This window comes from Camelus ferus, chromosome 19 (assembly GCF_009834535.1).
Source record: "Camelus ferus isolate YT-003-E chromosome 19, BCGSAC_Cfer_1.0, whole genome shotgun sequence".
Classification (NCBI taxonomy): Eukaryota; Metazoa; Chordata; class Mammalia; order Artiodactyla; family Camelidae; genus Camelus; species Camelus ferus.
In genome coordinates this window covers 21,573,566-21,588,577 of record NC_045714.1, presented here as the reverse complement: position 1 = coordinate 21,588,577, position 15,012 = coordinate 21,573,566, and the positions used below count along the sequence as shown (strand labels likewise).

Genomic DNA, 15,012 nt, shown 5'->3' with positions numbered 1-15,012 from the left:
AAAAGAGAACAAACAAACAAAAAAGAATAGTTGGATTATAGAGGACTCTGTAGAGATGAGAGATTGTATAAGTCAGCTTTGCTGCAGTAACAAATAGCTCTAAATGTCCCACTGACTTAAAGTAATAAAGGTTTGTCATGTCTCTGCTTGGCTCTGCTCCACATGTTTTCTTTCCAGGATCTAGGCTGAAGGAACACACTCTTTTAGGAGCAAGAGGCTGGAGGAAACACCCAGGGGATCTGAAGCTTCTTCTCAGACACAACACACTTCATGTCTGTTGCTGTGCCATTTTCTAACCAAGTGACATGAATGGGCCTGGTGTCAGTGGGCTCAGAACATACACTTGCCCCCCAGGAGCCACTATGTCACATGGTCACAGCCAGAAGTAGAGACAAGTAGGAAAAATAGTGTATCTCCTACAGGGAAGGACCCAGGCAAAGAACCCAGGCGCTTCTGCCTTCCCTTTGTGCCTATAACCAGCTCTAGCTCTGGACTTGCTTTTTGTTTTGTTTTGTTTAATTTAATAGTTAAATATCCTTAGCATAAAGTCTTTTATTAAAATGATTCAAAATGGGCAGGTTTCAATTTCCTCTCTTAGTGAGCATTTAAATGTTCTAAACTCCACAGGGGAGGGGAGGGGAGGGGTAGAGGCCAGGGATCAGGGATGGGGACAGGGAGAGTGTGTGTGGAAGGAAAACCATTGCTAGATAATCAGCCTCAGAGTAATCAGGAGTTGTCTGAATTCTCTCTGGACCTTTGCTGTATTTAGTAGGTGTTTTACAAGAACGGTTGCCAGGTGAGCCAAACTCGGTGTGCTCACATTACTCAAGTTATTTTTTTTAAGCTCTGTTGATGGAAAAGTGAAAATACAAGTAGTGTTTTAATTTTACAGGAATCCTCAATATGGGAAATATCTATATATTAAAGGAAAATTTCATGTAATTAACACGTGCAGCCCAGAAATTATTTACAATTTCAAAACTTCCAGATTATATCCATTGATGTTCAATGTATTGTAAGCTAAATACTGATTATAGCAATCAGTTCAAAGAAAAGGGTTTTACCCTTCATTGTCTGGATAGTTCTCATAAAATAATTGATATAAATATGATTATTTGCAAAATGATATTGTCACCTTCCACTTTGGTTCAAAACTGTTCTTTACAATTCCAGGCATGATCAAAGCATAGTTTCTGAAATTCTTGCCTTTTCAAACCAGGGATAAAGATATGGTCATGCAGATCACATTTCTATTATTTTTCAATCACTGTTCTTAACAGGACAAGAGAATGATTCAACGAAGAATGAAATAAAAATTGAAGCAGAGTCCCAGAGCTCACATATGGAAACAGAAGGTATTAAAATCAAAATACTTTGTTATTCGAGAATGAGGTGAAACTGTGAACCATGACTTCTCTATACACTGATGTGTATGAGTGGTGTGCGTGAGTGTGTGTGAGTGGTGTGTGTGTGTGTGTGTGCCTTAGGCAGTGATTTCTAGTGAGTGGTAATAATGTTCTGCTTTGAGTGCCTGTTGAAACTCGGAGGGGAAAAAAAACCTTTAACTGTCTATACTTTAGTCACTGAGTTTTCTCAATGATTCCACTACAACATGCCTGAGTATCCTTCTGTCTCATTCTATTTAGAGTTTTCATCAAACCAAGAAGACACCACGATTGTGGAGCAACCACAAGTGATTCCACTAACAGATGACCAAGAAGAAAAAGAAGGTGAAAAAGGTAGGACTGCTCTTAAATTAATCCATCAAGAGTGAGAGTGTCTTTGGATTCCTGCCTAGAATTCCACCGTCAGAGTTATGCACATGCCATTGTGGTCTGTAAAGAGGGGAAATGAGTATTTCTTTAATCCTAAACCGTCTTTTGAAAGTAGACTAGAATCTAGAAGTAGCAAAGAAGATACTTATAACAGTTTTTCATCCTTCCAAAGAGTTATGAGGATGTTTTTATTATTCATTTAGATTCAATTTTTTAAAATTATAGTTTTGAGAAATCCTCTAAGAAATAGAAATTATGGACTAGATGGATAAAAGTCTTAGATAATCTGAAAATAGATTTCAGACAAATAGATTAACCATTTTGCATTGATTTTATTCTGTCATCCTTCATACAGTAGTGATTAAGGAAGAAATTTATGTGAAATTTGCACATTTATGAACCTTCTGTATTATGGACTTTGTCCACTAATATGAGGATACAATAATATTGAATGCTGTTAACAAAAGTGAGTATTATAATGACTTCAGAGGACATACGAGGAATGAACATTTAGTAAATTTTAAAGCAGCAATTGGAGCAAGAAGTCAATATATTGGAATAAAGATAAACATTTTTAAAAATCTTTAAAAAATGATCAAAGAAATTTATTATTTATGAAAGAACTTAAAGAGTTTCATTTTCCAATATAAAGCAATCTCTTAAAGGAAGCTAAAATGTGAAATGAAAAAGGAAATAATGTCTGTTACACCATGTCATAAATCATACTGTTCTTAAATAAATGTATTTTTGAAAAGTAGTTACAGGGTAATAACTTGACAAGCCTTGTTTATAGAACACAGTGATCAATTTTGTTTCCAAATGAAGAAGCAGGCATGATCTCAATTGTAAAAACAGGTCAATGGTAAGTACAGCTTCCAAGTTATGAACTCTTTTTGGCAGCAGCATGACACAGTTTAATTACTAAGTCATGTTAGTGATTTTGACATCTTTTTTTTAAATTTCCACTGCATTAAAACCACAATGTTTTTCTATGTCTATGTCTCTCACGACCTTTTCTCTAATTGCAAACCCTAGTTCAGAGTCATGACACCATGTTTCTGACAAGTCAAGTAAATGGTATACTTGGAGAACTTTAAGTCTGAGGATGATAGTAGAAAATTGATACAACCCTTACTTCAAATACAGCTACATGGCCTTGCTCCCTCCAGTAGTTACTTGTGAAATGTAAACTACACCATGCTGCGTCTGCCTGCTGAATTTCACTATAGCAGAAATTATTTACTTTGTATATTGTGCCTCAAGATGTGCAAAAGAGGAGCATCAAACAACGGGTACGCTGTCCGCATTTTAACTAGACCCACAAGGGAGAAGGCTCATGTTCAGCACACACTGACATCACTGGCTTCTCCAGCACACAGCACCCCTCTAATTACTGAAGGGTTAATTCTCCCTTGTAGAGATGGCAGTCCTCTTCTGCAGGTGGTGGGATGGCAGGTGAGAAAGAAGTGAGATCAAATTCTGTTACTTGCTAACAGCAACTTTGAAGTTAGATTTCTTTGTTAAAATTTGACTTTTCACTGTAAGAGAATAATCATGCCTGTGGCTTGAATTAACAGAGTTTTCCCTTCTTTACCATGGATGATTAACTTGACTCTGCCTTGAGTGTTTCTGTCTCAGTTTGAAATAACTTAAAATCAGTCACCTTTATCATCTTATTCTTTGCTTCCAAGTAAGAGTTTAAAGCCATTCTGTTACATATAAGAAAAGTAACCAAAGGAAAAGGGAGCAGCACAGATTTGAGGTGCTCTGCAGTAGCCCTGCTCCCCACTGACAGACTGGGTGACCTGGGGCAGATGATTTAACCTTTCAGTGCCTCAGTTTCCTCATCTGTAAGGTGGTGATGACAAAAGGACCCGTCAAAAATGGTTCTGATGAAAATTCAATGAGTAAAGCATGGAAAGCAATTCCAACAATACCTAACACACAGAAAGCACACCGCATTTTTAATCACAATTTGATAAACTGATGACAAAGTCAAAAGAATCCACATGTGGAGTTCCTCAAACCCATTCCTCACAACTTTGAATCCATAAAAATTTTACATCATCTATATTACCCTTCAACAACAAATTGTTCTGCCCATTCCAATTTCAGTACCATCTCCTGCAGGCAATTTCAGTAAGTACATTTTTTTCCATAAAGATAGAACAGTTAATGAAAGGTGAGGTGGGAGACATCTCTCTGTGTTCAGAAAGTCTTTTTTTTTTTTTTTTTTGGTCAAGATCTCAGTCTTCTGTTTGAGAAATGCCAATTCAAGCATAATTTCTATTTTTTAAGATTTATTGGTACATCCACGGACTAGAAGTAGTAAATACATTCAAAGTAGTAGGATGTTCCTTTGTTTTCTTTTGTGTCATATAGTTAGTAAAGAGTTGTTTGAGGACATTTTGAGACTATAGCTCCAGGTTTTGTGGATATGCACAGTGTCTCTTAATGGAAAGCTGAATATGTTCATTAAGAACTACGCATCTGCAAACAAAATCCAATGAGTATTCTGTGCCAATTGTATGGATATTCTTACAGACTTAGAAATACTGGTTCTCTTTTATTTTGAGAATCTTTCTAAGGAGACAGGCAGTGGTCACCTTCAAAAAATTCCAGGAAAAATGGATAACCCTTTTCTTTATTTCACAACATCCTGTAAGATTGAAAAATGTAGATACTCTTCAAGCTACATCTTCGATGGCTCCCAGGTGTATGGGCACAGATGTTGCAACGTTAAGTTTTGAAGTTAGCGCTGCCAAAATACGGGTTTTGAAAAGAAGAGAAAATATTCAGCAGAAGTTCATGCTGATAAAATTACACAATAGCACAATGGACATGTCCCTAGGAGACCTGAAGTACAAAAATTTCAACAGGCACAAAGTGAGGTATCACATATGGCAGATTTTCTCACATAGCCACACTGCCTCTTCCTAAATGACTCCAGTTTTATGCTTTCCCAGCAGGGCCTACAGCACATATGAAATCCAGTAAAATTGTATCATTTATGTTAATAACCAAATAGGAAAGTAATCTTATAGGAGAGCTCCTCTGAAAAGGATCTTGTGTTTTAGCATAAAATTAAAGTGTTTTTTTTCCTGAAGATTTTTAATTCTTTTTTTAAAAATTGAAGTATAATCAGTTTACAATGTTGTGTCAATTTCTGGGGTACAGCATAGTGTTTCAGTCATACATATACATACATGTATTTGTTTTCATATTGTTTTTCATTATAGGTCACCAAAAGGTATTGAATATAGTTCCCTGTGCCGTACAGAAGAAAATTGTTGTTCATCTATTTTATATATAGTATTTAGTACCTGCAAATCTCGAACTCTCATTTTATCCCTTCCCATCCCCTTTCCCCCCTGGTAACCATGGGTTTGTTTTCTATGTCTGTGAGTCTCTTTCTGTTTTGTAAATAAGTTCATTTTTGTCTTTTTAACTTTTTTTTTCTTTTTATTTATTCATTTTTATTGAAGTTTAGTCTGCCTACAATGTCATGTCTGTTTCTGGTGTACAGCATAATGTTTCATATACGTGTATTTGTTTTCCTATTCTTTTCCATTGTAGGTCACTACAAGGTATTGAATACAGTTCCCTGTGCTGTGCAGTAGGACCTTGTTGTGTATCTGTTTCATGCATAGCACTTAGTATCTACAAATCTCACTCCCAATTTGTCGTTTCCTGAAGATTTTTATTTCTAGTTGAATTTTAAAATATTTGATCTAAAATCTTAACTATATCAGCATAGTACCATTATTATGTCACATAAATTTAAATTATGTTTTATTAGGAATACACTGGACTTTCCAAGTGTTACCTAGAATGCGTGCATCCCAACTCTTTTTCTTGTATCCATCAACAAGTGTAATATGGAAGAGCACTCCCGTATCTTTTACCTCCAGTTGATCAAAATGTTGATGGAGATTTAAGGTATATTGTGTTCTAAGTTCTTGGAAAAACATAGATATTGACAGGCATGCAAGTAGACAGTGAAGTGTTAACCAGCAGCGAGTGCTAATCATCATGTCCTTTGGCTCATGGTTTGGCCTCTGACGAGCAGGACCACGTGACCAGGTGTGCAGAGAGCTATGGCCTCAGACTCTGGCCATGTGGTTCCTGGCTTTCTGTGAATCCCAGTTTCTGGGGATCTAAGTGAGAGATATGAACCCAATGATGCAGCGATGAGGTTCTCCAATTTTATAAATTTTCTGAGAAGGCCAGCTCTGAAAAACCACATTCTTGATGAAACAAGGAGTGATGACATGGGAGCCAGTGGTCACCAATGTACTGAGAAAGCTGCAGTCCTAGGGTTTACTCAGTTTTATTCATCGTATTCTGTTGATAAAAATGCCGAGGTGATCTAGACCAGACAAAGAGATCAGACAAATTAATCATATTCTATTTCAGGGCTTAACCAGTAATTGGACACCTAATTATTCCCTGAAGATAGTTTAAATGGGGTAAAAGTGCCCTTACACTCAAAGTAGGTTTACACACAAACTCTGCTCAGAACCAGGCTGGATTTCCACCACCATCTTTCTTAGTCCTTATGAGAAACTTCCTCTCTTCTCTGGCCACTGTTTCATCCTTCAGTGAACGCACAGTGAACTGCTTTCTCCTCTGCTCCTACCAATCAAAGCCGTTAGGGATTTATTTTCTCTACAAAGCACCGCTACACAGCCCTTGATGTTTTCCATTATTAATGAAACTCTTACATCGCTGACAGAGCCCTTTCCCCTCAACTTAAAAATTAGCCTCCACACCAGCAATGCAGCAACACACAAACACACGACACCCATGACACTCAGGCTTTCGAACTCCAGTCTGTGTGTTTTGCCACCAAGAATCATGGCATATATATATATATATATATATTTTTTTTTTTTTTACTGAAGTATCCTTGATTTATAGGCATTATTTGATTCATGTGAAATATATGAACTTTCATCTTGAATAATTAATTTACTGGAAGTTTATATTTTCAGAAAGTCTTTGTACCTTACCTTCCCCAGTGAAGTCAACTTTGGTAAAGCTGCATTTTTCACGCTGGCAGCACTAGAAGTTAGTTTTTTAGGGCAACTTCATTTTCAAATGATTTCTTCTCTTACTGGCCTTTTTTCCTAATAATACTTTGTAGCTAGAACTTGTCAACCAAAATTTCATTTGGGGATATAAGATAAATTAATAATGCTGGTGCCTGTTCTGGTTTTATGAATATTTTTAAGTGTTTCATGAAATTCCTTGTATCGGTTCAATACACTGAATGTAAAAATCATAAAGTTTTAAGCTAGATTATTTAAATCTTCTGCACATCTCCGTGTATGCAATAGATTCATACAGAATCAGTTCATTCAAGTTACACTGTATAAGGTAGGAAGATACAATGTTTATATTCACATTTAATATTTTTTAAAATTTATTTTTAGAGTACTAATTTTCATCATGTTTCTTCCTCAGATAAAAGTGTAACTGACCTATACTTTTAAAGTTAAAAAACATAGAAGACTGAAAAGTAGATTCACGGCTACAGTAAGAACTTTGGTTCCCACAATGTGTTTCGCGTGCGTATGTGTGCAAATTTGGATTGATCACCTACAAACCTTGTATGTAGCCTCTCAGTAAGAAAGTGTATATCAGGCCTCATGAATGTGGCCAAACCCCCAGCTTGCTGTGATCGTTGTGTCTTTTAAAATGTAGAAAAAAATGTCCTGATCCTTCATTTTACATGTTAGGGAGGAAGGACCACAAACTTAAGGATGTGTGGAGACCCAAAATTTGAAATTGTTAGTCTATCCCTGTCTGGGGAATTTTCAGAGACCATCTCTTCTAATAATTCTCTAGCATCCAGCATTGTTCCTGGGTCCCCTTTGTCTTTTTCTATTTCCTCCTCTCCTTAACTCTGCAATTTGATTTACAGTTTCACTTTGGATCAAGCCTCTGTTGCCTGGTCTTGCCAGGAGGCATATGGTCCTGTGGTTTATCAAAGTAATTTGCAAAGATAAAACAGATCTCTCCCATAAGTGGAATTCTATCTCCAGGTTTTGAACTTCTTATTCCTCTCGGCTAGAGTTCTGCAACTCTCCACGAAGTACCTTCTTATCACAACTAATGAAAAGAGTAATTTTTATTTGTACGTAAACATAATATTACTTTGCATGTGCTATCCCTAAATATTCCAGAAAATTAGCCTCCTCTAAAGACAGTGAGTCTAATTGTTAACAGCTGATGGCCATTATATCTGCCCTCTCCTCCAAGGTACTAAATAATACTCCAAGTTGTCATTTTCAGAAATATAAAGTCATGACTCTCATACAAATACACGTTGAATACATGTAAAAGATTTTATTTAAATCCTTAATTAAGGAAGGGACCAGTAAGAAGTAAAACTGGTTCAAAAGAAAATAATATATACACATATTTCCATGGGTATATGTGTATCTCCATGTTACACCTACAATCAGGAATACCGAATGCATCATACGTGTACACAACTTACCCACAACTCAGGAATACTGAAACTTGAAAGATTGGTTAGCATCATATAAGGCAATAAAATATATTCTTTCTTTTCTGCCAAACAGAATGCATTTGCACTGCTGTGACCAAGTCTCATTTTCATTATTGTAATCTTTCTACCAGGTAACTTTTACTCCTATGGCTGTGTAAAGTAGTCTAGTCTAGGAAGTCAGAGGAGCAACCCCCTTATAGAATCAGATCATCTCCAGGTCTCTGCCTTGCCAACCCTTCCAGGTCAATCAGCTCTGTCTCCTCAACTCAGGGGTCTGCAGGCTGTCCTGGAAAGTCTCTGCAGACAGTCAGCAGGACCACGGGGCTTTCCTTCCTGACTCTCCTCCTTTCCTGATGCTCAGGTATCACTAAGGCTTACCAAATTTTAATATTAATTGGGACCATGACAAAAGAAAACATAGCATGCTTAAATTTCATTTACCTCATCCCAACAAATGCCATTATCATGGTGTATTTTAATTCTAAGGTTATCTTAACTTCCCTGATGCATTATCATCATTATTACTATTATTATTATTAATTATTATTCTTATCACTGATTAGTACCACCACTACTGATTTAGACTTATCCAGTAATTACCATGTAACTTGCTTACCGTTCCTTCCTTTATCTTTGACCGTCTAGGATCAGTACCCTTCCACTTGAAGAACACTGAAGGACACACATAAACTGACAAATGCAGGTCGAAACTCTAAACTGAGTAGAGTTTGTAATAATAATGGATGTGTGAATATGCTCACTTACGCATTTTGTGGTAAAGACCAAAATGTATGTCAACCCAAATTTTAGCATATAACCTTCAAATCAGATAGTAGTTGGATTACCCGCTTTTAAAGACTACAGAGGTTCAACGTCTGTTTACATACAAGATTTTAAAAAAAAATAACAAGTAGCCACGAACTGTTATGTCATCTATATTGGATAAAATAATTGCGGTGCTTGAGTTTAGACTTAACCAGTTCACTTGATTTCATCAGATGAAGGAATTTCCAGATCCTATAGATTGCACACGAGGTACATCCATTCTGATCTGGATTCCGAATTTAAATGCTACTTTTCTTTCTGTTTTAGAAGGAAACTGTTTCTTTTCATTACTCTTTATACTTCAGATGCCTTCATTTCAGCGCAGTATGTAAAGAACAGGTGGTATAGAGAGTACTTTGAATGTTAATTATTTTTTTCATTTATTTCACTGTGAGGATTTACCTTTCAATGTGTTTTTATAATCAAGATGGAAACAATTAGGGAGCTTGCTGCTTGAATGTTTCACTACATTTATTTTATGACATCTGCTGCAATAATTTAAAAAAAAAAGAAAAAGGAAAAGCAGCGTTTTACCAATAGCAAGGGCTTTGGGTTGATTGTATGTGACTGTTTTACTTCATCGTGAATCTTCAAAGGAAATGCTGAGATCAGTCAGCTATGTTTCTAACCAATAGATATCTCATTGTGAGAGCTTACGTTTTTGACATAGAAGCACATCTGTTCATTTTTCAGAAATGTCATAATTTATTATTCTTGGATTTTAATTGAAACTAATAGAAAAAAACTACAAAGAAATAGAAATGAAAGGGAAAAACTGGATATTTCTTCTTAAAGACTTATTTGAAAAGAGAATGTTTATTTTCCATTTATCATATTTAGTTTATTTCTCAAAAATACACAAAATATATTTCACCTGTCCTTCATTTTTCTTATTTTTTATCATAGTTTACAAAATCATAATATTCAGGATCAAGAGGGGTGCGATTCATAATATATTAAGACAGGGACATGTAATTTCAATGGAAAGGAACACTTTTCAAACTTTAGTCATTTTATACTGTATTACATTACTTTTTCCTATTAACAAAATATTATGGACAACCTATATGATCAGAAAATAAAACTTACATTAAATGTAGTGATTATACATAATTAAATAGGATTGTGATAGATAAGATAAATGTAGATATAATGTGTGTGTGAGAGAGAGAGAGAGAGCCAGCAAATGCCTAGATTTGAAGATGCTGTGTTGCTGGCTTTGAGGATGGATGAGGAGGCCATGTGAAACAAGGAATACAGGCAGCCTCTGAAAACTGGAACATGTAAGGAACTGGATTCTTCTAGAAGGAAAGTAACTCTATTGATTCCTTGATTTTAGCCCCATAAGAACCATTTCAGACTTGCAGCCTCCAGAACTGTAAGAACTAAATTGGTGTCATGGTAAGACACAGGCTACAGTAATTTGTTACAATAGGAACAGGGAGCTAATACCATAACCTTGCACATGGTTACTCCAAACCAAGTTGAAAAATTCAGGCTTACCGTAACAGATCCCCAGCGAAAGGAGAGGTTCCAACATCTGTCCATGTTCTAGCTGAGAACTGGTGAATCTATGCTGTGTTAGGCAGCATTTTTATTGTCATGACCGATCCCTTTTAAATGCCAGTATCTGTCGGTTGCACAAGTGGAATTTAATTCAGGTAAATCTTATCACTGTGGCCACAGTAAGTGCTGGTAGAATAGTTGTGCATCCCCAGGAGATTAGAAGAAAAGGAATTAAAGGCAGTAGGAAAACAAAGAGAGGAAGGAGGGAAGGAGATAGAAAGGAAGAAGAAGAAAGAGAAGGAAAAGGAATGGAAGGAAGAGAGAGCATGGGTTTCTTTTTTCTCGTCTGGGAAGAATGATAATTAAAGTAAATATCCAACCAATACTTTCTGGAAATGGAGGAGATATAAAATTCATGTCCAACAAATGTTCCGCCGGGCTTTCCCTGACTAATACCACAAAATGGGGCTAGAGATCCCCTCGACCTCAATAGTTTCTAATAGTTTAAAGCCAAACTGACAACAAACCTTGCTCATATATTGTCCTAGCACAATGGCTCTCAAACTCAGGTGTGCATAAGAATTAGCATGTTTGTTAAAACACAGGTTTGTGGACCCTTCCCCCAGAGATCTGGATACAGTAGGTCTTGGTGGGCCTGTGACCTGCCCGTCTGTTGAGCTCCCAGGTGATGGTGACACTACTGGTCTGTGGACCACGTTTTGAATGATATCACTACTCTAGTATTTTGCCTCCAAATTTAGATAATTTTTTTGAAAAATTCCTTATACCTTTCTCTCTGCCTTATTCTTGTTGGATGGTGGGTGTTTAAACATGGCAAAGATGATAGATAGACAGACAGACAGAAGACAGACAGACATAGAACATACTCCTCAGTAGATCCAAATCACCTGGATGTCTTGTTAAAGGATAGATCACTGGGCTCAATACCTCAAGTTTGGATTCAGTAGGTCTGTAGTGATGTGCAGTAAAAGTTTGCATTTTGAACAAGTTCCCAGGGAATGTGGATGCTACTGGTCCAGGGACCATATTTTGAGAACCACTCAGAAAGCCCTTGTTCATTATCCACACCAGCTGACACACAACAGGCACTGTGAGAGGAGATGACCTTTTTAGCATCATCCTGGTCTCCCAGATCTGCAGCTGGGACCCTGGGCATCAGGGTAGCTATGGTCAGAATGGGGACCTGTTTCCAACTGAAAACTCCAGTTTGTCTGAGATCAGCTGCCCATAAGCCTCTCTTTCCACATATGCACTCCTTGTGGCCACTGACACAGGGCATCCTTCCCACAGCGGCAGGCCTAAAGAGGCAGGATGGAAGAGATACTGCATGCCCAGGTTAGGAAGATGCAGAAAAGGACAGTTTGTTTGTTGGGAAGCATACCTGGGGCCGTCCAAGAGCATCCTGACTATACATTTGAGTGGTGCGTCTGAAAAATGAGTTCCCTGCTGAAAGGTCATTCTTTCCTGGTTTGATGAAAAGGAAACAATGAAGAAAATAAAACTATTTCCCCATTAGTTTAGTAGTTTTACCCACCTTCAGACACAGAATCAAGACAATGTAAAATGAGAGAAAACGACATTCCCTCGTACAGTCTGAGAAAAAAAAAAAGAACAAAACTCAAATTTGGGGCACAAACTGCTCTTCAACTTGTAGGAGTTACTGTGCACAAAGTAAAAATAACCTTGATTTAGCAGTCCCCTATTTAAGTCCATTTGTCTTCCAAAATCAAACATTTTCTCAGCTGAATTTGAGGGGATTCATTATATTTTTTTTAAGAAGAGAAGAAAAGGAGAAACTGAACAGGGCTTTTAGAGCACTGCACATAAGCTGCTTGCCATATTGAATCAACACCTGGGGCACTGATTTGAAAGCTCAACTCAGGCTGTTCACCTGGATTGCCAAGTAAAAACAGAAGCAACTGTCTGGCTGATGGCATCAGAGAGCGTGCGCTTCGCCAGGGCTGCATCTGAAACTGCCTTCAAGGACCACAGATACCCTGGAGAGAAGCGCGGAGATTGTACTGAAACCTCATTCCCATTTAGGAGCGAACCTTTCTCTCCTTTCCACTAACTACCCGCGATTTCTAATTAGAAACGCTTTGCTCAACCAAGCTGGGCTAATTCCCCTTTGTCCCTCCAAAAATGCATCCCTTTTTTGGTGCTGATGTTTGGCTGCATTTATTTGCTAAGCACTGTCTTGCTCAGCCCTCTAAGCCTGTTTGGCCTGCCTTCCCCCACATTCCAAGCAGTAATAGCTTCATTGACCCCATAATTAAAGAAATCCTGTACCTTTCCATTCTGGCTAGCTGCCCTTTTTCTTCCCGCCTATTGTTCTTTTTAGCAACACCACCAGCAGATGGTTAGAGATTTTTTTTCATCCTTTCAAAAGCTTTGTATTTTTCCCATCTCATCAAGCATATCTCAGCCAAATGTAATTAGCTTAAGGCTTTTGAGCCCTCACGGGAGATCAGTTAAAGACCTGAGCAATTTCAATAAAGAGCTTGGAAAGCGAATCCCGGGAGGCTAGGCAGAACCGCGGGAGAGCTGCTAGTATTTGGAAGCAAAGACCCCTCTCGTCCTCCCCATCTCTTCTTCTTTTGGCAGGTTAAGTTCCCAGAATATTCATGAGGGCCCCAGGGCTTTGGGCTCTGTAGGGACATTACTGGGTAGGTGGCATATCTAAGCTCTCTTCCTCCGGATCAGTGTTTGGTTCCTTTTAATGGATTTCAATCAGGGAGGGCTTTTTGGGTAGCCCTTAAGTTACTCTCAAATGGCAAACAGTTTGTTTGCTAAATCTCTTAGCCTTTTCATTGAATTTTTTATCCTTTGGTTGGAAACTGGCTGGTAAGCCCTCTTTGTAGTTGTGAGCATTGATATGAAGGCTAAATTAATTAACCGCGCTGCAGATTTGCATCCTGCCTTTGAGTGGTGCCAAGCCCCCTCCATTTCTGAGGGGCCGCATGTATGGCACAGCTGATGCCACAGCCCAAGCCCTTTTCCCGGGAGAAAGCAAGTTTCTGAGACCAAATTAAACTCTATTTTTATTGAAATCGTGTGAAGTAGCACTTAAGCCTGTGAACAGAGATTTGTCTGGGTTGTTGGGAGAGGGGCAGGGGCTCCTCCTTGAACTGTGTGATATGTATTTTCCCCGAGCGGGAGCCTCGGCGCCTCTGGTGTTGGGTAGTAGGACGATTAAGTGTGTTCTTCTGTCAGTTTCCGTTACCAAGTTGTGCATAAAAGGAAATCATCCTTTGTGAATCCGCTACCGTCTTTTTTCAGCTAAAAGGACCTAATGACAACATTTGATTAAAATGACTTTTTTCAGTCCGAAGTGGACTAATTAGTTTTTTTTAAATAGTGATGCATAGACATGCAGATGTGTCTTTAATGAAGATTTTATGTATATGCCTCACCTGTAGACATGCCAATCGTGACTTAGGGGGAAATTCCTTTTAAAACATGGGAAGTATGTTCTAAGCATTGTTATACTCTGGCAAAGGCTTGCAGAGCAGACCCCAAACGCTCATAAAGTAACTTATTGTTGTCTCCAGAATACGACAGAATGTTTAAAGTAAAAACTGACTTACAAAAAAAGATATAAACAGGGCGAAAGTTTTCTGAAGGTAGGACAAATAAGAACTCAGTCTTTCGCAGAAGCTTCTCATAAATGTTAGGTTTTGCACAGAAGAATGAAAAGTTAATTACAATAAAACTGCACTGTTACTGCCTAGAATGCAGCAGACTCGAAGAAACTGGACTATCCCAGCCAGGGGGGCAATTCTGGGTGATGAAACTGGTTGTGTTGGTACAGAGTGAGGAGCAAAAAGAGAAAAGGAAAGGAAGTTGCTGGCAGGACCTTCACTTTACAGCAAGATACAGCAAAGTACAAGGACTATCAGCAAACTTGATGTCCCGAAAACATGCAGAAGTGGTCTTATTCTAGAACTCCTTACGCAACAGTTTTGTCTTTAGCCAGAGTGCTGGGGGCAGCATAACTTTGGTTCATTCCATTTTCCAAATGATTTGATGCTTTATCAGAGAACTTTGGGGGCCAGTTATCTCTATTTTAGAAATTTCCAAAATGAAGATACTCATTTTCCTCCGTTTGGAAGTTACAGAAGTTAAGGGTGTGCAGAGTTAGTGCCCCTGGGGCGGGTCATACACGTAGGTGGAGGAGCCAAGACCTCAGGTTCCTGTCTGAGTTGAGGTCCAGCCTGCTTTCCCCACCTTTCCCCTGCGAGCTACTGTCGAGGAGGGGGACACTCCCTCCTCCACCCTCACTGAGTTCTTGTAGCTGGACTAATAATAAAAGTGACTCAAGACAGATTAACAGGGAAAAAAAAGAAATAAATCAATTTGTGCACATGG

General features: G+C 38.1%; 1 protein-coding gene and 1 long non-coding RNA gene across 5 annotated transcripts in view; one reads left to right on the top strand and one right to left on the bottom strand.

Moving 5' to 3' along the window:
* The window catches only part of MACROD2 (mono-ADP ribosylhydrolase 2), a 1,866,240-nt gene that overhangs the window by 1,798,748 nt on the left and 52,480 nt on the right, over positions 1 to 15,012 (top strand). For all 3 annotated transcript variants that reach the window (XM_032461806.1, XM_032461805.1, XM_032461804.1), the window contains 2 exons: positions 1,281 to 1,355; positions 1,647 to 1,739. In XM_032461806.1, coding sequence (XP_032317697.1) covers positions 1,281 to 1,355; positions 1,647 to 1,739 — 168 coding nt within the window. The remainder of the gene's footprint in view (positions 1 to 1,280; positions 1,356 to 1,646; positions 1,740 to 15,012) is intronic.
* LOC116657918 overlaps positions 5,333 to 15,012 on the bottom strand; it is an 80,368-nt gene continuing 70,688 nt past the window's right edge. For both annotated transcript variants that reach the window (XR_004313092.1, XR_004313090.1), the window contains 3 exons: positions 12,026 to 12,108; positions 10,621 to 10,747; positions 5,333 to 6,144 (listed from right to left, as the gene is read on the bottom strand). This is a non-coding gene — a long non-coding RNA (uncharacterized LOC116657918). The remainder of the gene's footprint in view (positions 6,145 to 10,620; positions 10,748 to 12,025; positions 12,109 to 15,012) is intronic.